Here is a 24,870-nt window from a genome sequence, read left to right as displayed (position 1 = left end):
TGACTTGCAATATTTGAGTTGGATGGCCAAACCCTGGGCTGCATGACCAAATCATTGATTTGAATGGGTGTCAATCACTGTGTGTGGAAACCTGTTTGGGTTTTCTGTGAACTATTGAGTGTGTGCATTGATTTCTAATTGTATATTCAGTGGGAAGTGATACATTTACGTTTTACGACATTCCTGGTTAGAGTTGGAATCGTCCCAATTCTCTTTTTTTTCTCCCTGAGAGCAACATATGGCAGTAACCAAATGCAATCTGGAAAAAAAATCTACGTTTTATTGTTTCACTGATTTAATTTGAAGTGACTGCTGTGGTTAAGTGATTATTATATACGTCTATCTATGTAAGTGATTCATCATTACAGTATTACAGTATTAGAGCAAGGCCATGGTGGTTATCAGATAATGGACGTTGAAGGTAGGTTCTGAGCACATTTGTATATTAATTAATGTTATGCATATGTTGCATCCTAATTGTGTTATGCAAGCATTTGTGTCTGGAGGTCAATATTTTGCAATCCAAGCAAATCTTGAAAGGATTTCTTAAAATTTGATTTCAAGGGGTTGACAAATAGTAACTAAACTGTATAGAAACAACATGTTGCTTTTCCCCTAGTGTTTGTGTTGTAACATAATGTAATGATAAATACAGGCACAATCAGTAACCATATTTGACGATGGCATATTGAAAATGTACTTTTATGCCGTCTCTGGAAGGCGCTCCAATGGACTAGTTAAGCACGACAAATGGGGGAACACGTTCCATGTCGATCATATTTTGTGTGTATTTATACGCGCCACATCATATACCATTCAATCGTTTCCCAATACATACGTATTAGAAACACATTTTACAGTCACAATATTTTAATACAAGCCAATTTACACTATGTTCATTTCTGAGAAATCTCTAACGTCCCATAAACGTCGACTAGAAATGGTTCAGCCCGGAGGGTTTACAGGAAGTTGTAGCAGCTGCCATGTTTAGCTGCTTTGTTGTAGATTCCGTCTAGGTTTCCTGCAGATTTTAAGTGTTGCAATGGAACCGAGCTGGAGTACATTTTTATTCCAGGTAAGTGTCATCAGAGTGGTAAATTTGATTAACTACATCTAAATGTTACTAGATGTCTAATGCACCGTTGCTAATGGTGATTTTAAACGTGGATTTCTAGTAAAACTATTCAAGCAAAACAATGGTAGCGTTAGCTAGTTAGCTAATATTGGCTAGCCTATGAGCAATCCGTTGAAAGAGCTAACGTTAGCTCGCTAGCTCACTACATCAATCCCAGACTTCCAGCTGTGAGGTATATGGATGACGCTAGAGAGAGAGAGAGAGAGAGAGAGAGAGAGAGGGAGGGGAGGGCATCTGGGTGCCCCCCCAGTTCTTGTAAATTGTTGGTGTTAATGCATACTTTAATCAAAATCCGCTAATGCATGTTTTATTATAAATACCGGATACATTGGAATGGGCCCCATTTAGTTAAATATAAAAAGCAAGCTAGCAAGTGATCATGGCCGCTCGTTTGTTAGTTAGGATGCTAGCCAGCTAGTTGTAGCTAGCCTCAAAGAACGAGAACAATCCACCTCCAGCGGCGAGCCATGCTAGCTAGCGAGTAAATTTGTTTTTTTTTGCAGTCAGTGATTTTGTTGACACATTTTGATAGGATTTGAATGATGTTCTACTTTCAGCAAATCGCACTTGTATACGTGCCGGGCACGAGGAGGGAATACCCCGCACTTCCGATTATAAAATTTCCCCCCTTTTCCTCGTCCCAAAATATGTAACCGCGGGTTGGAGAAAGAATTCAAACTATGCAGTAATCTGCAGCCAAGATGCTAGCTAATTCTTGCACTACTGATAATTTGTAACCCGTCTTCCATATGTCTGAGATTTCTATTAGGCAGCTCGCGGAGGATATTCATGTCCATAGTTGTCTGCCTTTGGTGCGATTTAAATTGCAAATCCAAGAATAGGATAGTATTTACCATTTTATTAAGTACCTATATCCATCCAATCTATACATATTCAGAATTTCTGGACATGGTTACAGCATTTTTAGCAATGCACAACTTGCATCAGTTGCAAAAATGCTTTTCCTACCCTCTGGCAGTAGTTGAAAAGTTGTCAATGTAAAAACCTATCCTCTTGTTGCACTGTGTCCATGCAGAGGAATTGTAGTATTTACTAATGTGTGCTTGTAACAAGATGTTAAACATCTGATAAAAGCGTGTACACATATTTTGCAGATGTTATTGCAGGTGCAGCGAAATGCTTGTGTTTCTAGCTCCAACAGTACCTAACAATTATACACAAATACTCCTAAATTAAAAGAATGGAATTAAGAAATATCAGGATGAGTTATGTATATGATGGTGTGTGTATGGACAGTATATGAGTAGAAAATGTGTACAGCAATAGTTATATAGGAGGAGCCCTGACTAGAATACAGTAGATTATTTTTATTTAACTAGGCAAGTCAGTTAAGAACACATTCTAATTTACAGTGATGGCCTACCGGGAAACAGTGCGTTAACTGCCTTATTCAGTGGCAGAAGGACAGATCTTTACCTTGTCAGCTTGGGGATTCGATCCAGCAACCGTTTGGTTACTGGCTCAACGCTCTAACCACTAGGCTACCTGCCACTCATATACAAATGAAGGGGGTAAAAACAGCATAAAGTGCCTTTGGAAGAAGAAAACATGAATGCAGCCAACTTGCAAGGTACACTAAATTCATAGATTGTAGACATTACATAAACATTGGGAATTAAGTCACGTGTGTCAGCTAGATCTTGAAAATGTCTCTCTTTCCATCACACCTGGGGGGAATTGCATTTTAATATGTATGCCTAGACATTTGAAACATGCTCTTTTTATGTTTATTTTCCTGGAATGTGGATCGTTAGCTTAAGGGGAACAGGCTATTTCTCCTAGTGGACATGTATATAACTTTTCCTGTCCAATCTATCTGGCAACCTAAGATGCATTACAAAATGCAGTGTCAGTTAAATTATTAGATGAATTGGACGTTTTTGAAGACCCTTATTCACAACATCTCAAATGGCCTACTGCGTAGTGTCCCAATCCCAGGTCAAATGTAAACACCAGTGTTGAAAATATATGTCCTCAAACCACTTGCCACTTGTTTTTTTCCCCCTTCCCTACTCCGCCTAATCATATTGCAGCCGTAGTGGTAGGCCTAGTTCTGTTCCCTCAGCGCTGGAGAGGTGCAGCTGCTGCCAGTTAATTGGCGTGAGCCGAGGACCCTTGATAATGGTTTTATTTTGTGGCTAACAAGGCACAAATACCTGAAGCTGGTGTGATGGAGCAGTGGAGGAAAATGGAAACTAAGTAGTTGTTATTTGGAGGTTCCATTTGATTTGATAAAGCATCTAATGAGGCTGTGCGTCACTTGTTACTGTTCTGTAAGCGTTGGAAGTTATGCTTGGTGCGGGGGGGGGGTTGTCAAGCTATGCAGTTCTCAATAATAGTGTTCTCGTAATCCTCCTGAATCAGATGAAGATGACTAATTACTTTTCTCACGATTTTAGGACAAACCTACGTTTTAGGATTCCCCTAAGACAATACGTAATAGGGTTTTGTTTTACTGTTAATGTTAAAATTTTATTAACAAACCCAGTATTTTCCCTTTCTTTTGTATTAGTCTTCTGTAGGTCCCATGGTTCCAGGGAATCCACGTAGGGACTACTACACAGGGATCAGAGTAAGTTCATATCCTCCACAGTAAAATCCCTATAACCTGTGAACATTTTTTTTCTGCACATGACACGACCCCAACCAAGCCCTCAACATAGGTAGAACAAAGTATGTAGTCAAGGTCTTAGTCCTGGTTTCAGGGTTAACACGCAGATCTTGTTGCTTCCCTCATGCAGGTTAGTGCCTGAGTATGTTTATCAAGTTTTGTGAGAACACAAGCAATACCAATATATTTGAACTATTACTGTTTCTGGGATCATAAAATAAATTGGGCACTTCTTATCTGAGCAAATGGCAAGCTGTGTTCTTGGGGGCCTTGTCTGATATCTAAACAGATTAGCATTGTGGTCAATGAGATACTTCTCCATTGTAAAGCCCCGCCCCACATCTCTGACTGAATTAACAGAACAGGCTGCTTTTATATGTTCTGTATATTTTTGTTGTTTTCCACGCCCCCACTCTGTTACAACACTATTTATCTGGGAATGACCTCAGCCTTCAGAGCGGATTTGTATCAAAATCATCAGAGCAGCGTGAAGGCACAGCGGGCTTCAGCTCCCTATGCGTCTGAGTCTGAGAGCCTTGCTGTCTCACACACACACACACACACACACAGCTAGAAGAAATGCTAATGGTGGTAAGAATTCCAGTCTGGATCCAACTTCAGTGTGGACGGAGGACAAAAAGGGGACTCGACACCCTGTGACTTAACCCTGTTTTTCTCCCATTCCCCAAAGCACGGCTGCCTCACTAAGCAGTCTGCAGCGGCCGCCAGCTGAACAGAATCCCCAAATCAGGCAGGACTGGTGTCACAAAGGCCCCCCTGAGGGTCGTAAGTGCATCACTGCTTGGATTTGTGTCTTCTACGGCTCCACAAAAGAGCATAAAGAAAAAGGAACACAATTTGGGATTTTTCCCGACTCCCCCAGCCCAGACCCCATCCCTTGCCTGCCTGGCTGACCGTATTGGGATGCTTGGCTGAACCTGAAAGCCCAGGGGTCAGCTCTTTAACCCTGCCCTATGGTGATTACGGAAAATAACAAGGTTGTTTCAATCGTGGTGTCTTTGGTTTGCCCGTTGTAAGGTTGCTGGGTACAATGTGAAACTCTATTCACGCACCAACCAAAAATATTCATAAACCCCCCGCCCCCCCACCCATTCTTTGGGGGCTGCCGTGACCAATTGGACAATGCCAGCAGCTGCAGATGTCCTCTGTACACTGCTCTATTAGCTACCAGTGTTGGGTCATTGTTTTGCTATCTTGTCAGTTTTCATTACACTGCTATATGTTTTTCAACCACTACAAAACAATAGACAATCAGCAACATTTTGGGTAGTGTATGATTATTAGTATGTGATTATTGAAACATTTCCTGAGTTAGTATTTGTTAAAGGAAATATTTAAATGTTGTAATGTTTTTTTTTTGTTGTGTGTGTGAATTTTACCCACTTTTCTCCCCAATTTTGTGGTATCCAATTGTTAGTAGTTACTATCTTGTCTCATCGCTACAACTCCCGTACGGGCTCGGGAGAGACGAAGGCCGAAAGCAATGCGCCCTCCGAAACACAACCCAACCAAGCCGCACTGCTTCTTAACACAGTGCGTATCCAACCTGGAAGCCAGCCGCACCAATGTGTCGGAGGAGACACCGTGCACCTGGCGACCTTGGTTAGCGTGCACTGCGCCTGACCCGCCACAGGAGTCGCTAGTGCGCGATGAGACAAGGATATCCCTACCGGCCAAACCCGGACAACGCTAGGCCAATTGTGCGTCGCTCCACGGACCTCCCGGTCGCGGCCGGCTGCGACAGAGCCTGGGCGCGAACCCAGAGTCTCCCACCCAGGAGTCCCAAATAATGTTTTATTTACGTATGGTTGTAGTAGGTTACGTAAGCCAGTGGGATTAATGTGATTCGGGGGGGGGTGTAATTAGTTTGAGAGTTTGACGCCTCAACCAGCCTGCACCCACAGCACCACATAAAGGTGGTGTGAAATTGCTCCAAAAGGGATATTTATAGCAGATGTAACATGCTGCTTATACAACACGTACTGAGACACAACAAGTTTCATTTCAAACAATTAGCATTGGTAGGTTCTGTTACCGTCATTCAAAGCAGCACTGAATAGTAAAGGGTCTGCTCGTCATTGCAGATGGATACCGTGTCCAGCAGGAGCTATAACATTGGAGGAAATGTTGAAGTAGATGAGAAACTACCTGAACTTGTCCAATTGGTCAAAGCAACCATTCTGGACAGTTTACACCCTCCAAATCAAATAAAAGATGGCGCCAGAGGGGATTTCTGCTGTTTTATGGGCTCTTAACCAACCATGCTATTTTTTTTTTTTAAGTGTAACTTATTTTGTACATAATGTTGCTGCTACTGTGTCTTAAGACCGAAAAGAGCTTCTAGAAATCAGAACAGCTATTACCTTAAACTTCACTAAGAATTTCTCTTTAATGAGCCGGACGAGAGGGATTTACTCCAGACACCCGAACAGGCCCTCATCCCCGTCATTCGATAATTTCAGCACGTTAAATGTGCAACCAGAGGAAAAGAACTCTAGATCACCTTTACTCTACACAGAGACGCATACAAAGGTTTCCCTTGCCCTCCATTTGGAAAATCTGACCATAATTATATCCTCTTGACTCGTGCTTACAAGCAAAAATTAAAGCAGAAAGCACCAGTGACTTGGTCAATAAAAAAGTGATCAGATGAAGCAGATGCTAAGCTACAGGACTCTTGCTGTCACAGACTGGAACATGTTCCAGGATTCTTCCAATGGTATTGAGGAGTACACCACATCAGTCACTGGCTTCATCAATAAGTGCATTGACAATGTCGTCCCCACAGTGACTGTACGTACATACCCCAACCAGAAGCCATGGATGACAGGCGACATCCACACTGAGCTAAAGTGTAGATCTGCCGCTTTCAAGAAGCAGGACTCTAACCCGGAAGCTTATAAAAAAAATCCCACTATGCCCTCTGATGAACCATCAAACGGGCAAAGCATCAATACAGGACTAAGCTCTAATCGTACTACACCGGCTCTGATGCTCGTCGGATGTGGCAGGGATTGCAAACTATTACAGACTACAAAGTGAAGCACAGCTGAGAGCTGCCCAGTGACATGAGCCTACCAGACAACCTAAACTACTTCTATGTTTGCTTCAAGGCAAGTAACACTGAAACATGCATGAGAGCATTAGCTGTTCTGGACAACTGTATGATCACGCTCTCCGTGGCCAATGTGAGCAAGACCTTTAAACAGGTCAACATACACAAGGCCGCAGGGCCAGACGGATTACCAGGACGTGTACTCCGAGCATGCGCTGACCAACTGGTAAGTGTCTTCACTGACATTTTCAACCTGTCCCTGTCTGAGTCTGTAATACTAACATGTTTCAAGCAGACCACAATAGTCCCTGTGCCCAAGAACACTAAGGTAACCTGCCTGAATGACCCGTAGCACTCGCGTCTGTAGCCATGAAGTGCTTTGAAAGTCGGGTCATGGCTCACATCAACACCATTATCCCAGAAACCCTAGACCCACTCCAATTTGCATACTGCCCCAACAGATCCACAGATGATGCAATCTTCATTGCCCTCCACACTGCCTTTCCCACCCGGACAAAAGGAATACCAATGTGAGAATGCTATTCATTGACTACAGCTCAGTGTTCAACACCATAGTGACCTCCAAGCTCATTACTAAGCTAAGGACCCTGGGACTAAATATCTCCCTTAGCAACTGGATCCTGGACTTCCTGATGGGCCTCCCCCAGGTGGTAAGGGTAGGTAACAACACCTCAGCCACTCAGATCCTGAACACGGGGGCCCCTCGGGGGTCAATGCTCTGTCCCCTCCTGTACTCCCTGTTCACTCATGACTGCACGGCCAGACACGACTCCAACACCATCATTAAGTTTGCTGATGACACAACAGTGGTAGGCTTGATCAACGACGAGACGGCTTATAGCGAGGAGGTCAGATGCCAGGACAACAACCTCTCTCTCAACATGGTCAAGACTAAGAAGATAATTGTGGACTACAGGAAAAGGAGGACTGAGCACACCCCCATTCTCATCGACAGGGCTGTAGTAGAGCAGGTTGAGAGCTTTAAGTTCCTTGGTGTCCATATCACCAATAGCCAACATGGTCCAAGCACACCAAGACAGTCGAAGAGGGCATGACAAAACCAAATCCAGCGGTTGTACGTTTGCCAAAAGATTTGGCATGGGTCCCCAGATACTCAAAAGATTAGACAGCTGCACCATCGAGAGAATTCTGACTGGTTGCATTACTGCCTGGTATGGCAACTGAGGTTGGAGACCGAGCAAGGCCCTACAGAGGGTAGTGTGTACGGCCCAGTACATCACTGGGGCCAAGCTTCCTGCCATCCAGGACATCTATACTAGGCGGTATCAGGAACGGCCTAAACATTGTCAGAGACTCCAGCCACCCTAGTCCATAGACTGTTCTCTCTGCTACCGCACGGCAAGCGGTACTGGAGAGTCTTGTCTAGGTCCAAGAGGATTCTTAACAGCTTCTACCCACAAGCCATAAGACTACTGAACATCTAATCAAATGACCCACCGTGATGCTGAAACATTGGTATTTTACCCAATAAATTCCTGGGAGTGTGTGTGCGTGACTGTTTTTCTCTATTTTAGTTTGTTTTCTGTTAGTCAGCACTACATTATTTAATTTTCTCTGGGGGTGCTCCAGCTAATGTTTTTTTATTAGGTTTAGTTAGCTAACACACAGGTTGTCCCGTTCTAGGTGCTGTACCAGTAGAGGAGGAAAAAAAGATCACCTTACATGCAACAGATTTAGATTATTGAGTGGCAGGGAGGTGTGTGTGTGTGTGTGTGTGTGTAGACAGCCTGTTCAAATCAAATGTATTTATATAGCCCTTCTTACATCAGCTGATATCTCAAAGTGCTATATAGAAACCCAGCCTAAAACCCCAAACAGCAAGCAATACAGGTGTAGAAGCACAGTGGCTAGGAAAAACTCCAAAAGAAAGGCCAAAACCTAGGAAGAAACCTAGAGGAACCAGGCCATGAGGGGTGGCCAGTCCTCTTCTGGCTGTGCCGGGTGGAGATTATAACAGAACATGGCCAAGATGTTCATAAATGGCCAACATGTTCAAATGATGATAATCACAGTAGTTGTCGTGGGTGCAACAAGTCAGCATCTCAGGAGTAAATGTCAGTTGGCTTTTCATAGCCGATCATTGAGAGTATCTCTACCTCTCCTGCTGTCTCTAGAGAGTTGAAAACCCCAGGTCTGGGACAGGTAGCACGTCCGTCCGGTGGACTGGGGACGGCAAGGAGTCTTCATGCCAGGTAGTCCTGAGAGAGAGCGAGAGTAAATTCAATTCGCACCGGATAAGACAGGAGAAGTACTCCAGATATAACAGACTGACCCTCGCCCCCGACGCATAAATACTGGAGGCTGAGACAGGAGGGGTCAGGAGACACTGGCCCCATCCGATGAGACCCCTGGATAGGGCCAAACAGGCAGGATATAACCCCACCCACTTTGCCAAAGCACAGCCCCCACACCACTAGAGGGATATCTTCAACCACCAACTTAACATCCTGATACAAGGCTGATTATAGCCCACAAAGATCTCTGCCACGGCACAACCCAAGGGGGGGCGCCAGCCCAGACAGGAAGATCACGTCAGTGACTCAACCCACTCAAGTGACGCACCCCTCCTAGGGACAGCATGGAAGAGCACCAGTAAGCCATTGACTCAGCCCCTGTAATAGGGTTAGAGGCAGAGAATCTCAGTGAAGAGAGGGGAGACGGCAAGGGTGGTTCGTTGCTCCAGAGCCTTTCCGTTCACCTTCACACTCCTGGGCCAGACTACCAATATGACCGACTGAAGAGATGAGTCTTCAATAAAGACTTAAAGGTTGAGACCGAGTCTGCGTCTCTCTCATGGGTAGGCAGACCATTCCATAAAAATTGAGCTCTATAGGAGAAAGCCCTGCCTCCAGCTATTTGCTTAGAAATTCTAGGGACAGTAAGGACGCCTGCGTCTTGTGACGCAGGTATGTACGGCAGGACCAAATCGGAAAGATGGGTAGGAGCAAGCCCATGTAAATGCTTTATAGGTTAGCAGTAAAACCTTGAAATCAGCCCTTGCCTTAATATTATTAACAGGAAGCCAGTGTAGAGAGGCTAGCACTGGAGTAATATGATCACATTTTTTGGTTCTAGTCAGGATTCTAGCAGCTGTGTTTAGCACTAACTGAAGTTTATTTAGTGCTTTATCCGGGTAGCCGGAAAGTAGAGAGGACAAACCATTCACAGAGACAAACTGATCTAAACCAGGCCAGATCTTGTCCATGTAGACCAATTTGGGTAGTCTAACCTAGAAGTAACAAAAGCATGGATTAATTTTTCTGCATCGTTTTTGGACAAAGTTTCTGATTTTTGCAATGTTATGTAGATGGAAAAAAGCTGTCCTTGAAATAGCCTTGATATGTTCGTCAAGAAAGAGATCAGGGTACAGAGTAACCCTGAGGTCCCTCAGTTTTATTTGAGACGACTGTACAACCATCAAGATTAATTGTCAGATTCAACAGAAGATCTCATTTTTTCTTGGGACCTAGAACAAGCATCTCTGTTTTGTCCGAGTTTAAAAGTAGAGCGTTTGCAGCCATCCACTTCCTTATGTCTGAAACACAGGCTTCTGGCGAGGGCAATTTTGGGGCTTCACCATGTTTCATTGAAATGTACAGCTGTGTGTCATCCAAATAGCAGTGAAAGTTAACATTATGTTTCTGAATGACATTACCAAGAGGTAAAATATATAGTGAAAACAATAGTGGTCTTAAAACGGAACCTTGAGAAACACCGCAATTTACAGTTGATTTGTCAGAGGACAAACCATCCACAGAGACAAACTGATATCTTTCAGACAGATTAGATCTGAACCAGGCCAGAACTTGTCCGTGTAGACCAATTTGGGTTTCCAATCTCTCCAAAAGAATGTGGTGATCGACGGTAACACAAGTAACCTTAGTGCTGCTTTTGAGTCTTTGATGGATTCGTTTGAGCAGATCTCGAGTTGAATATTTTGGGTGTACAATTCTAGATTTAGTCTTCATAGTTTAAAAAAAATACAACTCGAGATTTGGCGAGAAGGTCAAGAGGCGTAAATCTACAAAGTGAAACAAACCTGTCGATTCATTGTATGTATGTAGTTGGTCAGGTGTACGTTGGTGTACTGTATATTGTTCATGTCATTCTGGCACGACATAACTGACTACATCACCCACTGAGCTCAAATCTCCAGAGTTTTAAGTCCTCTCCTGTGTGCACATTGAACAGCTGCCTCCTAACCCTCTTCTCCCCTCCTAACCCTCTTCTCACACCACATTCATCAGGGCTGCACTTTTGTTTTTTCTGAGAGGCTCGGATGCCCTGGCTGGAAATGGCTCCCTTTCTATTTCTGGTAAATTAATGGATGTCCCTCTTTTTAAAGCCTGTTCTTCCTCTTAGAACGCAGCATTCATGCTGACAGGGCTGGGGTTGTAGTAGTAGTAACTTAGATGCCTGAATGGCACAGGGGAAGACTTGGAATAATTGTTATTTTTTGGGGGGCTCCCGAGTGTTGCAGCTGTCTAAGGCACTGCATCTCAGTGCGAGAGGCGTCACTACAGACACCGTGGTTTGATTCCAGGCTGTATCACACCTGGCTGTGATTGGGAGTCCCATAGGGCGGCGCACAATTGGCCCAGCGTCGCCGGGGGCTTGGCCGGTGTAGGCAGTCAATTATAAATAAGAATTGGTTCTTAACTGACTTGCCAACTTAAATGAATAATGGCATAAATTGAGCAACCTCTTTTTGAACCTCAAACCTCAACGTCACCCACAAGGCTACCCTTAGATATCACCAGAAAAGCGTTTGAGTAGTATAGCTTAGTTCATGAAATTCATCAACAACATCTGTAAATGGAAGCTGACAACCAAATGGACTCTTCAAATAAGAAAAGTGAATCAAATTGTCATTCTCTGCTCAATTCTTTTAAAAATGAGAAGTTCTGTTTTACTGTCATCCTTATCTTGGAAACAGGGGTAGTTCTGCTGACAAGGCAGTCCGTTTCAACTCTCTGGAGCAGTCAGAAACAGGTCTCTCTCACTTTCTCTCTCTCTGCTACGTGCAGCTGTAGTAGCTTTGACGGTGTGACTGACACTGTAGACTGTGTACTGATGTGCTTCTACATGGCTGTCTTTGTGTTGTCCTTCCAGCAGGCCAATGAAGCCCTGCATCACCAGCACCAGGTGGCCCAAAACAGCTTGCTGCCTCTCCTCCAGTCAGGAGGACCAGAACCTGTGGACCAGAAACCTGTGATGCCCATCCTCCTGGATCAGAAGCCCCCGGTCAGCGTCGCTGAGCTCCTCAAGGACAATGTGGCCAGTGGGACAGGGGGAGGCGGAGGAGGAGGAGGCGGCGGCGGTGGTCCCGTTGTAGTGGTGAAGAAAGAGCCCAAGTCCAAAACGCCTTTCATCTGCGGCTACTGCAACAAGGCCTTCCGGGACAGCTACCATCTCAGACGGCACGAATCCTGCCACACGGGCGTCAAGATGGTGTCTCGTCCCAAGAAGACACAGACGGCGCCCACAATGGTGCCCATGATCTCCACAGTGCCACAGCGTGAGAACAGCGGCGGTCAGCCCTCTTACATCTCCACCATCGCTGGCATCCTCACCACGGCCACAACCTCAGCCTCCACGGGCTCCAGCATCATGTCTCCCACCATGGTGCAGCAGCACCAGCATCAACAGCAGCACCACCATCATCATCATCAGCAGCAGAGCCAGCCCAAGAAGCCTGCCAAGCCAGTGAAGAAGAACCACGGCTGTGAGATGTGTGGCAAGGCCTTCCGTGACGTCTACCACCTGAACCGTCACAAGCTGTCCCACTCAGACGAGAAGCCCTTTGAGTGCCCCATCTGCCAGCAGCGCTTCAAGAGAAAGGACCGCATGACCTACCATGTGCGCTCACACGACGGGGGCGTTCACAAACCTTACATCTGCTCTGTCTGTGGGAAGGGCTTCTCCAGGTGCGTGGTGCAGTTCAACTTATTCAAGTTTTCCTTTAGTCCACTTAAAAAATGTTTATTGTCCATAGTACATGTTGAACTGTAATTGTCAGTAGTGCATTCTGAGAAAGAGTTTGTAAGGTTCTTTGGAATTTCACATATTTCTTATCGTTATCTCTTTTTCACTGCTTCCATTTTAATGGGCCCCAAATATATTTCCTGATTGTGGGGAAAAAGCAAGAGGGCCATATCACAACTTTTCAAAAGCCATCTTAATTCAGAATGGGATACATTTATGTACAGGATACGACTATGTTGTAGAAGAAGAAGCCTAACTGACAGGCATAAAGGGCAGATCGTATCCAACAGGTGCAGCCTCATAAAACAATGTCATAGACTAGATTAATATGAGGATGATTCAAGTCAATGGCGGGCTTGGTTGGGTAAAAACATTCCACTTGAAATTGATATTCAGTGGTCAGTAGCCTAATAATTTAAAGGTGTGATGAATTTTGGAAATCCTCGTGTGTTGGAATGTAATTGAATTGGACTGGTTAATCAGTCTCAATCAATAGGAATTTAGGAACATTGCTTTGTATACTAGTATGTTTCCACTATGATGCTTTAATGCACATAGCCAAAAGGTGTTATGTACAATTTCCACTTTGAATGAAATTCCTCAATCAAAGAACAAGGTGGAGTATAATTTGAATGCCTAAAATCACATACCAGAATGCCTATTTATATGGTAACCCTATGAGACAATGTCCTTGTTGTTCTGGACCACCTCTTGTTTGTGTGTAGCTTTTATGAAGCTCGGCCATGATTACTGATGCCCCACGCAGCTTCTGTTCAGACCATTAGTACTGGCTCATGACATGCAAGCAGTGCCCCACCATGTATATAAACAGTATCTGGAGCTTTGCGTGCGTCACATAGTAGTCCCTCGTGTCCCCCCTCTCAGGGATATCGGCAGGGGACAGGGAGAATGCTGCAGGGGCCAGACGGCACCAGAAGAGATGGGTCTCCAGTGTAACTCCTGCAGCTCCCAAGGCCAATGGTAGTGTTCTGACTCACTGACTGGTCTGATTTCTAATCATTGATTTAGCTCCTCCCCTTTTGTTCTTTCCAATATTGGAGAGTATTTTGTTATCCCCCCCCAACCTAACCCTTTCAGACATCATTAAGTTGTCAGTGAATGGTGAAGTTCTTGAGCTAAATGATTAGCAACTAGTGAAGTGAAGTATATTATATCATAATCATAGTGACTTTGCGCAAAGTAACAAATCTTACTCTTATGCGGCTAGAGGTGCATGTTCATTTTCACGCTTGGCAGTCCTGAAAGAGGCTATTCCCCTCTTCTTTAACGAAGGAGTGTTGTGTGTGAGGGGAGATATGAGCTTTTGAGCTCCACTGCACTCCTGAGGAGATGGGATTGGACTCCTGCTCGCCATCACGAAAAGCCTGCTAGTGTGAAACTGCCTCCTTAGAGACATTTTTAAGCCACACTCACCTCCTTTGTTGGAGGGGAATTCTCTGGCTGCATTTGTCCAATAGCTACATTACACTAGTGCGGCTTAGTGAGGGCAGAGGAGAACTGAACGACAGATGGACGGACGGCTGTGGTTGCCAGATAATTGTCTTCTCCAGGGTATACTGTAGAACAGATTATTTTATTTTTTGTGATGTTGTAGAATAGAGTTCTGGTTATTTTTTGGTGTGGCTTAACTGAATAATTATCTGGTCTTGTTGCAAGAATATCAATTATTACTTTGGGAGGGGTGTAGTAGTGGATTGATGCTCTAATAGCTTGTGTCCCATGGGTCTGATATGGACACCATGAGACTAACATAAATTTACTGTAGATGTTTTATTTATTAAATTAAACGTAATTGAACTATTATGGTATAACTGTGGGTTCACCGAGAATTTGTCATTTGCCTGCAATCTTTGTTGGCCCATTTTGTTAATTGAATCACGTGTCAACAGAGTAGCCCCAGCTACTGTCAGTGTATGGCATTATTGATTAAACTGTACTGGTGTTTTAGCTATTATACCAGGTTTTAAAATGCCTGTGTTCTTCTGTGTCCTCTCCTCCTGCAGGCCTGACCATCTAAGCTGTCATGTGAAGCATGTTCATTCCTCAGAGAGACCCTTCAAATGCCAAGTAACGGTAAGGAGCCAGGCATCCTCCGGACGCCCCCTTCCCTGTTTATGGTCACTTTCCTGTACCGCACATTCACTCCTGGTTTGTTGGATTAAGGATGAGATTATTACGCTAACTCCCAATTGTAAAATATGTAATCTCTCCTGAGTCTTCAAGATGTCAGACATGTCTGCAGTGTACACACACATAAACTCATTGAGTGAATAAAAAAAATATATATATTTTTTTTTATTTAACCTTTATTTAACTAGGTAAGTCAGTTAAGAACAAAGTCTTATTTACAATGACCGCCAAACCCGGTTGATGCTGGGCCAATTGTGCGCTGCCTTGTGGGACTCCCAATCACGGCCGGTTGTGATACAGCCTGATACAGATTGTATCTCATCTGATATCCCCGTCATTGTCCCTCTATACCACCCCAGGCCTGCACCTCTGCTTTCGCCACCAAAGACCGCCTGCGTTCCCACATGATCCGACACGAGGGCAAGGTGACCTGCAACATCTGTGGCAAGATGCTGAGCGCTGCCTACATTACAAGCCACCTCAAGACCCACGGCCAGGCCAGCTTCAACAACCCCTGTAATAAAGGTACGCCAAGCAGCCTCCCACTCTCCTCCTCCACTCCCTCCATCCTTCCCACTCTCCCCTCAGCCACAACTAGCCTGGGGTGCTCCAGACCTAGGTATTAAATCTTATATTTGTTTTCTTAAAAAATACTTTAGGTATTTATTCTGTCCCTATCTTTATGCTGAAAGCACCCCATGCATTGTTGTTCTGTGGTGTCCTGTACAAAATAGGCAGGCACAAAGCACGACGTCAGGGGTGTATTCATTCTGCCGATTTCTGTTGCTAAATGTTTCTTAAATGGAATGAAACAAAGGGGGACCTACCTGAATTTGTCCAGTAAAAACTATTGTTTTGATACGAGAGTTTCTTCAGAATTATGAAATGGAGTGGAGAGTGACCCATGTCTGTATTTGATTCCAATATATTTGGGTCAGGATAAAGAATGATTAGGAATAGGCCTACCTTATATTAGCCATTTTCATGGACATTCATATCCTTCAGTGCAGCACCACAAATTGACTTATAGATTCAAATGTACTGCACAACAGTCCACAACTGACAAGGACTGTGTTACCACTCATTCAGGGATTCATATCATGATAATGTCAATTTGCTGGGGCCAACCCACAGCCCTGTCTGGTTTACCAGTTGTTTACATGTGTGGTGGGGATGACAAGTGTCTCTGCTGACAGAAATGGATAGCCTGGAGCAAGAAATCTGGTAGGAGACGGTCTAAATTTAAAGGGCTTTGGACATTCAATTCATTTGACGCTCATAGCAAACTAGTGCAGCAATACAAGTCATTCAAATGCGATATGCGAGTCGACCAAAGAAAACACTTAATATCCTCTTAAGTGTTGATGGGTCTGTATGATGTTTTCTGACTCTGTGGGTATCTTGTTTTGTCAGCTGTTGAAATTGAGGTTTATAACATCTGCTCTCTTGTTGGTTTGTCAAACCTCCACTGACTTATGGGTGTTGAAGTCCAGTTTGGAAGAATGAGATCACTCTAAAATGGCACGGGCAAAATCTATTGTTCAGCAGACCCTAATCATTTTACCTAATAAAATGGATATGCATACATTATACAACGATCTATGTATGTCCTCACCAACTACAATGTGCATTAAACATTTTAGTTCTTGGTAGAAGGCCAAATGATTGGCCCTTCGTGTATCTAACCCAATGACTTGTGTCCCCCTATGCCCTTCTGGCACGCAGAACCAAGTGATGCCCTGTCCCAATCAGTCCTGTCAATCAATGTAACCCCTATCTGTCTGTATCTCTGAATAGGGCTAAGTGACTGGCAGTGGAACCACCACTCAGGGCTACGAAAAGGTAATCTAGTAGCTAAAGCCGAAACCCATCCCGATCCCAACCGCTCCAAATTTGTAGCTGTATACTTACTTATGCATTGAAGTGGCCCATTTTCCACTACAGATCTGTCTTCTAGCCTAGCGTGTGTAGTTCTAGTTGTTTTACAACCAAGTCGTTGCAGATGCTTGTGTGTTATGGTTATTCAGGTATCAGGGTTTTATTTCATTAAGCAGGATCAATAAGTTAGCTAGCCAAACGACTTTGATCAACCTTAAATTACAACTCGGAATGTTTAAGTGGAATATGGGTTGTTTAAAGCATTGAGTTAATTATACCATACCATTTCAAGTTGACTATAGTATGAAATAAAGTGTTTCTGAATATTAGCTGAAAGTTAGCTGGCTAGCACATTGATCCTGCTTTTTGAATTGCCCCCTCAGGTGAGTTGACGGTAGGAGAGATCTTAAATAACTCCTTCCAAGTCCTTATGGACATCTCTCGTTTTCAAGGTAGGTTCATAAGAATCCTACCATTTTGTTTTATAATGTCTAATCATTTTAATGTGTGTGTTGACCGTTGCAGTGACTCAAACCTCGGCCCCTCTAACCCTGTGGAGCTTGGGGCTATCCTAAATGGTTTGTAATGAACGATCATCCAGCTCATTCTGTCTTTCTTTCGCTCCTTCCCTCCCTCATCTTTCCTCAGACTCTAACAACGTGCACAACTCCGGCTCAGTGACGCCCGTCACCAACTCTGCCGCCATCACCTCGGCGATGAACCGTGGCAACGCCAGCAACCCGGTAACCATCGCCGCCCAGATGAACATCACCACCAGCACGGTCAACATCACCTCTCCAATCAACCTGCAGCACCCAGTGACCATCACTGGGCCCATGAATATAGCCCACCCTGTGGCCATCACCTCTGGGATGCCCATGAATATAACCGGGCCGCTTAACATCGCCATGCGGCCCATGGATAGCATGCCTTTTCTCTCCCAGGTCCTGCCTTCCTCCCCTCCCTGGTAGTAACCCCTTCCCTGGTCCCTGGTTAGCATCTCTTTATCAACCCCTCTCACCTCTCTCCTTCTACCCCCAAACCACCACCTCCTCCCTTACTTTAGCAGACCTTCCTCCTTACCAGGAGTACTATAGATGATCTTGTAGTAGAGCAGAGGTGTAGTATGGTGGGCTAGCTGGACGCTGTACCTGTCTGTCCGTCTGGCTGCAGTGGGAGCAGCTGTGACTGCAGCATGATGAGAGGTGGACTGGCCAGCCCCTGTAGATGCTGGTGCATTTAATTACCTTTTAACTGCCGGTAGGAGAACAGTCCTGGAAACCATGTGAAGTCTCGGAAGGAGGAATGGAGCTTTGGAATGATGCTCCAAGTGGAAGCCTGACGTAAACAAACAACGAGTTATCCCTCGCCTCTTGCGTCAGAACATACCTGCACATTTGGCATTGGAATGAAACTGTAACAAATGTATTGCTGGTATTAATGTTTTTAAATGCTCTCTTACAGAGCAGATGGTTTTTATATTAGTTTTCCTTTTGTTATTATTATTATAGCCTGCTAATCAGTATTTAATAGTTGTATGCATTGTAAGGAGTTAAGTACAGCAAAAGGGACAAAGTATACCATTTTGCAGGATGGTGATTTTTTTCTGGAGAGAAAAATATCAAAGGCTCAACAGTTCAATCTTAGGTCAATGCCTTTGACTGCGTAAGGTGAGCTCTCCCAGGTCCTGATGCCATCTCTGGAAAATGGTCACATTCTCACTGCTGGTTACTGTAAACCTATACATGGTTTTTGTTAGTTTTGTTTTTGGAATAGTTGTCAGGTGTATTTTTAGATGACTTGATAAAGTAGCCGGAGGACATTACAGTGGTAATGTTACAGGAACACAAGGAGGAAATGTCTCGCACTGAAAGCATATCCCCAAGTTAATGTCCTGAAAACAGCAGTATTATTAAGAATCAAAATTAGTAGTGTTGGCTGTGAGCCTTGTTAATGTAGAGGCTATCAGAGCCACCTAGTGGTGCAGTAGACACTATGCTGAAAAAACAGTCCCAAAGTTCACCTTTTAAAACTTTTAGTGAAAATAGTTATGTTGGGAGAGGTTTTTGTAGGGCCATTTAATCCCCCCCTCTTTTTAGTTTTTTTTTATTGCAGGTTTAGGATCTTATAAGTATGAACTTCTACTCAGGAACCGTACTGAGAGTAGCCCAGTCTTTTGATGAGAGTAAAAGGATCAATTTAAGGTCAACACGCAACCTTGGTTGACCTTATACCCATTCTTTGTAAATATTACAACACAATTATTTTATTATTTTGTCTTTGCCTTTCAAAAAATGTAATAAAAGTAGATATCCTTCAACACAGGTCAGGGCTGCAATTACTTTATCAATGTCAATACGACCGTCCATTGGACTACTTTTGCATAGTTTACTTCCCAGGCTAGTTTGAGGCTTTTCTGTCTTCTTAGGTCATTTTTATTATATTACTGTAGAACCAAAGCTGCCATCTGGGGCCCAAGGTGCCCAGAAAGAGAATGGAAGCAGAGATGAGAGGCTGTGTCAACTACATGTGTTCTAGAATGGTCAAAGATTATGGGTCAAGGGTCACAAGGCTGCTTCCTTCCCCAGCCCAGTGCCTACTGGCGCTGCCTAGGCCTATGTTCAGTACACAGGCCTCTCCCTCAACTGGCAGGAACTCTTTGGAACGCGTGTAGCCGGCACGGCGCCGATGTGAGCCATTGCCCCAAAATCAGGCTGTATGTCAAACTGGTGGACGTTGTTCAGAGACTTCTGCCCTCGTCAGTGGCCTCGCCTTCCCTGTGTCTCTGTCTTGGGAAAGGCAAGATGTATGAGGCCTTTGCTAGTATTGCATGCATGCCAACACAGTGCCCGAAGATAATTACTCTAATCTGGTATGGAGTTGTGGTCTTGTTGGCATTGGATTCCCTTTCCATCGATCTCGTATCGATGCTGCATGTGGACGTCTGAGCTCGTCCAAGTTTGGGTTGAGTAAAAAAATAGTCATTAGACTTGACAACTTTTTTAAAAAGAAAACACTACAAACAGAATAGTTTTGAAGTATGTGTATGTTTGTCATTTGGCCTTCCGCAGTGGCCGTAACTAGTGTGCCTGAACTGCTTTACAACAAGACTATTTCACACCTCTGCTTCCTCTTCTAGATGTGATGGACATAGACTTAGACAACACTAGTGCCCAATAGCCTGTTTTAGCATGGGCAGCGCCATTGAGGACTTTTTGAAGAAGTCAACTGGATGGGACTTCCTATAGGGTTAAGGAATGATCACATAATTCTATCCAGGTCACCAGGTGGGATCAACCAATGAATTCAACTCATGAGGAAACATTCCATAACTGCAGGTGGCAGTAAATCGCCTACCTTGTTCTAACAACACACTCCAGGTGGCAGTATGCACCCTTTTAGTTTGTTTACCAACTCATAGAAGTAGTAGTAGAAGAAGAAAGTGTACTATTTCAGAATTCAATGGTGCTGCCTCTGCTCTCACAGATGCCATAATGTCTATGGTGATGGACTTGTTTCGTGAAGGAAGCCTTAACTGTTCAGATGGCTAAGAGCTAGACAGCCCCCTCAACCAAATTGATATGTTGTCATTTTTGGGGGCGGGGAGTATGGTTTACATTGAATTAAGTGTTTTGTAAGCAACATTCTAAACCGTTATAAACATTTTGAAAACTTGTTCTGTAATAATTTTATAAATAAAGGGCCATTACTCTTATGCACCATCAGTTTCTTTTTAACCAAATGCTTTTAATTTGTTTACGATGACACTACATTTTTTAAAAATGCAATGATGGGTTTGGGCTTAACTTAAGTTTTGGAAGAGAGAAGTTGGTCTGATCTTTCTCAATTTTCTTTATGATTTGGAAGTTCTTGGAGCCCTGTGAAGGCTGATGAATGTATATCTTTGTACAAAACCATTTAGTTCAGAGGACATGTTAGTTATGGTAGACACATGCAAGGAAAAAAAAACTTTTTATAAATCTTTTTGTATTAGAACATTAACAATGGTAATTTTGTATATACGAAGACTAGGCTTTCTAATTAGCATAAAGGTAAACATTCCTACTTTTTTTTTTATATACATATGTGTGTCAAGAATAATTGTAAACATATGCGCAATGTTTTTCTGTGCCTTTTATTTGGGTTGTCTAAATAAAAGAACTATAAAACATGATTGTGGACTGTCCATGCTGAGTCTCAGTGTAGGGAGGACAGAGTTAACATTTGGCTCACCCAACACCTCCTAAAAGGTATCTCCTTTCTTTCGTCCCCCCCCATTTCCCCCCCTCAGGTGTCTACACTGCCTGGCTCACAGTTGGCGTGCTATTGGAGTATGGTGTAATGATAAGTGCCTCTGTGACTGCGTATTGAGAGGATTTGGGGTGTATTGTGCCAAACCATGCTGTGTGTGGGTGTTTTTTTTTCTTCTCACTCATTTACATTTTTATCAATTAAACTTGGAAACTTGGATGGGGTGCCTTTGTTTGTTTTGTTTGTGTGAACTGCACACAGTATTGTATTCTATTTATTTTCCACATTTTCATATTTTTGCAGTCCAGACTTCAGCTCCTACTGTTTGTGTCAAAGTAATCTGGTTCAGTGCACATTAGCCTGGGGATGAGGTTCGTGTCAGTGTGGATCCAAGTAATTTAGAAGGCAAAGATGCATGACTGAAGAGGATGGAGTGGGGACTTTACACACACTGGACAGTTTACACTGTACACCACCTGTTCACAAAAATGGCTCGCTCCGATAGTGAGTTCATGGTGATGAGTGGTTTACTATATAAAGCAGGCAGGCATTGAGACATTCAGTTTTGATTGAACGTTAGGTCACTTGTTTTAACCATTCTAAGTGACTGAGCGTGGTATGATCGTCGGTGCCAGGCAAAGCGGATCCAGCATCTCAGAAATTGCCGCCCTCCTGGCCTTTTCAAGCTTGACAGTGTCTAGGTTTTACCCGAAAAGTGTGCGAAAAACATTGTCAGCAGCAGTCCTGTGGGCGAAAACAGCTCATGATGAGGTGGAAGGAGAATAGCATTAAGAGGCAAGAATTGTGAAAGCCAATAGTCAAGCCACAAACAGACAAATAACGGCACAGTGGTGTGCAGACAGCATCTTGGAACGCACAACTCATTGATCTTTGTCACGGATGGGCTATTGAAGCAGAAGACACACCGGGTTCCACTCGTATCAGCTAAAAACAATAAGTTTCTCCAGTGGGCATGTGATCACCAACATTGGACAATTGAGTCGAAAAATATTGCCTGGTCCGACGAATCCCGGTTCCTGTTGCATCTGTAACGGATGTGAAACGCTAGCTTAGTTAGCGGTGGTGCGCGCTATATAGCGTTTCAATCGGTGACGTCACTTGCTCTGAGACCTTGAAGTAGTGGTTCACCTTGCTCTGGGCCGCGGCTTTTGTGGAGCGATGGGTAACGATGCTTCGTGGGTGACTGTTGTTGATGTGTGCAGATTGTGCGAGGGGACGGTCTAAAGTTGTACTGTTACACATCATGCTGATGGCAGAGGCAGGATTTGGTGTAAGCAGCATGAGTACATGGACCCATCCTGCCTGGTGTCAAAGGTGTAGCGCCATCCAATCTGCAGCAACTGCATGATTGCCATCGTGTCAGCATGGACCAACATCCCTGTGGAACGTTTACCGACTTGTAGAGTCAATGCCCCGAATAATTCAGGGTGTTCGATGATCACCCTGAATTGTCCGGTGAGTGTACATTTGCAGTCTCACGTCACTCCGCCACCAGCACCACCACACATACACTGTGTTGTGGCCCTGGCATGTGGCAGCATAATGGATCCATTCATTACCATTCAAGTCACAAGAAACGCATCACATCATTTGTCACTTCTCATTCAGAAACACATTTACACTTGACAGTTTACCCTAAATATTGCCAGGAGAACTCTACCTGCCTGAATGCCTCGTGTCAACTGTAAAGTTTGGTGGAGGAAGAATATTCTGTTTCCAACATTCTGGCAAAAATGTCCTGTTTCAGCATGACAATGCCCAGTGTTCAGAGCGAGGTCCATACAGGAATGGTTTGTCGATACCAGTATGGAAGAACTTGACTGGCCTGCACAGAGCCCTGACCTCAACATCATCGAACACCTTTGGGATGAATTAGAATACCGACTGCGAGCCAGGCCTAATCGCCCAACATCAGTGCCCGACTTCACTAATGCTCTTGTGGCTGAATGGAAGCAAGTCCCCGCAGCAATTTTGAAAGCAACATTTGAATTGAAAATATTGTCATTGTTCAATTCGATTTTCATAATAGCAAGCTAGGACTGATGGTTTGGGTTGCTAAACTAGCAAGTATGTTTGTTTGGTTACCAAGGAAACTACTGCCGCTATCTTGTAAATTTGCTAGCTACATTATTGGGATCACCAAAGGGATTAATTGGGTCAATCTCATATGTTGCTTACCTAAAAAAGGACAATATAGGGTATCTGAAGGAAAAGGTAGTCCTATGTGTTTTTTCTCAGTAAAAAGTGCAGTACATTTCTGTCATTACGTCTTCAAACATACATGCTTTCAACTGGAGGCTAAGCACAAGAGTACATTAGCCTCTAACATAAATAAACGACCCTCTCTCTGCTCACTACTGTATTTCTCCCATTTGTCCGCTAGGAAGGTGTGTTGTTCTTTGTTTCTGGGACAACATGATGCAGGCTCTGTGCCTCCGACCGGCAGACATTGTTTTCATAGCTCTGGTTTACTACAATCAGCCAACACAGGCACAGTTTCGTGGAGATCCCTCTGTTGCAATAATTCGGATTTTCAAAACACGGTCACTGAAGAGATTCCTCTACAATCTGTTTGGCAATAAAAAATAACATTGACAGAAGAAATCACCGTCGTAGTTCCCCTCCGGAAACCATTTGTCTGCTTTTCAATGAGTAAGTAACATTAGCTACATTTGACTGTTTTCCAGCTAGCTAGCAAGTAAACGCTAACCAAATGTGCATTTTTTTTTACTAGCTAACTGATTTAGAACACAACGAAGTAACGTTTTAAGTGTTAACAATTTACTAAGATTATGAATAGCTAAAGGACACTGGGTAAAGTGAACCTTGATGGATTGTCTGTTTTCTATGTTGAAATTGGGAGTCAGCGAGGCCCTTCTGAACAGCAGCGTCCCAGGATTGTACAGTTGTAACATATAGAACAAGGGTTGATGTTAGTTATAAAAATATATATTGTTGTGTCCCAAGTAGCTAACGTTACCGTTAGTTAGCTAACTAGTGAACAGATGTGTTTGCTTGCCTTAAATGCTGTCGCATTCGCTTATACTATAGTTTTTCTAAAAAGTATTTCCGCTAGCTAATTCCCTCAACGCAATCCACACAACTAACATTAGTTTGCTTGCATTCACTGATTTAGCTAGCTAACGTTAGCTGTCTTCGTAAGCAGTACATGTCAAATAATGTTTTAATATCGTAAACTCAAATCCTAAACAAACAGCATATAAAGGTAACACTTGAGTAAATTGGGGATACAACGCATAATGAAAGCAGGTGCTTCAACACAGGTGTGGTTCCTGAGTTAATTAAGCAATTAACATCCCATCATACTTAGGGTCATGTATGAAAATGTCCAGTTGCCCTTTTTTTTTTGTCTACCATGGATAGAAGCAGAGATCAAATTGCATTGGTCACGTATACATATTTAGCTAATTTTATTGTGGGTGTAGATCTGTGACTTTGAAAGAGGGGTCTCAAAGTAGCATAAGTGGTTTACGGTCACCAGATCTTAACTCACTTACTGGAGATTCTGGAGCTGCATCTCAAGAGTTTTCCACCACCATCAACAAAATACAAAATTCTGGAATTTCTTGTGGAAGAATGCCGTTGAATCCAGACACTTGTAGAATCTATGCCAAGGCGCATTGAAGCTGTTCTGATGGCTCGTGGTGGCCCAACGCCCTATCAATACACTTTATGTCG

At 43.7% G+C, this 24,870-nt stretch overlaps 2 protein-coding genes across 11 annotated transcripts in view; both read left to right on the top strand.

Annotated features, from left to right (window-relative positions):
• The first annotated feature begins 928 nt into the window (after window positions 1–928).
• Window positions 929–21,369, top strand: LOC110504060 (vascular endothelial zinc finger 1). 8 transcript variants are annotated; one of them, XM_021582874.2, is made up of 9 exons: window positions 931–1,075; window positions 3,669–3,728; window positions 11,998–12,812; window positions 13,756–13,851; window positions 14,895–14,964; window positions 15,381–15,546; window positions 16,819–16,863; window positions 17,283–17,351; window positions 17,548–21,369. In XM_021582874.2, exons 1-9 carry the CDS (start codon window positions 1,043–1,045, stop codon window positions 17,868–17,870), a joined length of 1,677 nt encoding a protein of 558 aa, XP_021438549.2. In that variant the 5' UTR covers window positions 931–1,042; the 3' UTR covers window positions 17,871–21,369. The 8 variants fall into 8 exon arrangements, with proteins under 8 accessions (XP_021438550.2, XP_021438549.2, XP_021438552.2 ...); XM_036961320.1 differs by lacking the exon at window positions 931–1,075 and adding an exon at window positions 11,822–11,877; XM_021582875.2 differs by lacking the exon at window positions 3,669–3,728 and having other exon boundaries at window positions 929–1,075.
• A 2,219-nt stretch (window positions 21,370–23,588) lies between these two features.
• LOC110504059 (CUE domain-containing protein 1) overlaps window positions 23,589–24,870 on the top strand; it is a 45,065-nt gene continuing 43,783 nt past the window's right edge. Inside the window, exon 1 of one of the 3 annotated variants that reach the window (XM_036961416.1) lies at window positions 23,589–23,823. The gene's annotated coding sequence lies outside the window, so the exon portion shown is untranslated. The remainder of the gene's footprint in view (window positions 23,824–24,870) is intronic. The other 2 variants (XM_036961415.1, XM_036961417.1) reach the window with 2 other exon arrangements.

Source organism: Oncorhynchus mykiss, chromosome 24 (assembly GCF_013265735.2).
Source record: "Oncorhynchus mykiss isolate Arlee chromosome 24, USDA_OmykA_1.1, whole genome shotgun sequence".
Lineage (NCBI taxonomy): Eukaryota > Metazoa > Chordata > Actinopteri > Salmoniformes > Salmonidae > Oncorhynchus > Oncorhynchus mykiss.
The sequence above is the reverse complement of the archived record's forward strand: the minus strand, read 5'-3'. Positions and strand labels throughout refer to the sequence as shown.

What these genes read in the sequence shown, in the direction of transcription:
- LOC110504060 (XM_021582874.2), top strand. Translation starts at nt 1,043, where the DNA reads ATGGAACCGAGCTGGAGTACATTTTTATTCCAG. An exon ending in TGCAGCTCCCAAGGCCAATG is followed by an intron (nt 13,852 to 14,894) that starts GTAGTGTTCTGA and finishes CTCCTCCTGCAG; the next exon opens with GCCTGACCATCTAAGCTGTC. An exon ending in GGACATCTCTCGTTTTCAAG is followed by an intron (nt 17,352 to 17,547) that starts GTAGGTTCATAA and finishes ATCTTTCCTCAG; the next exon opens with ACTCTAACAACGTGCACAAC.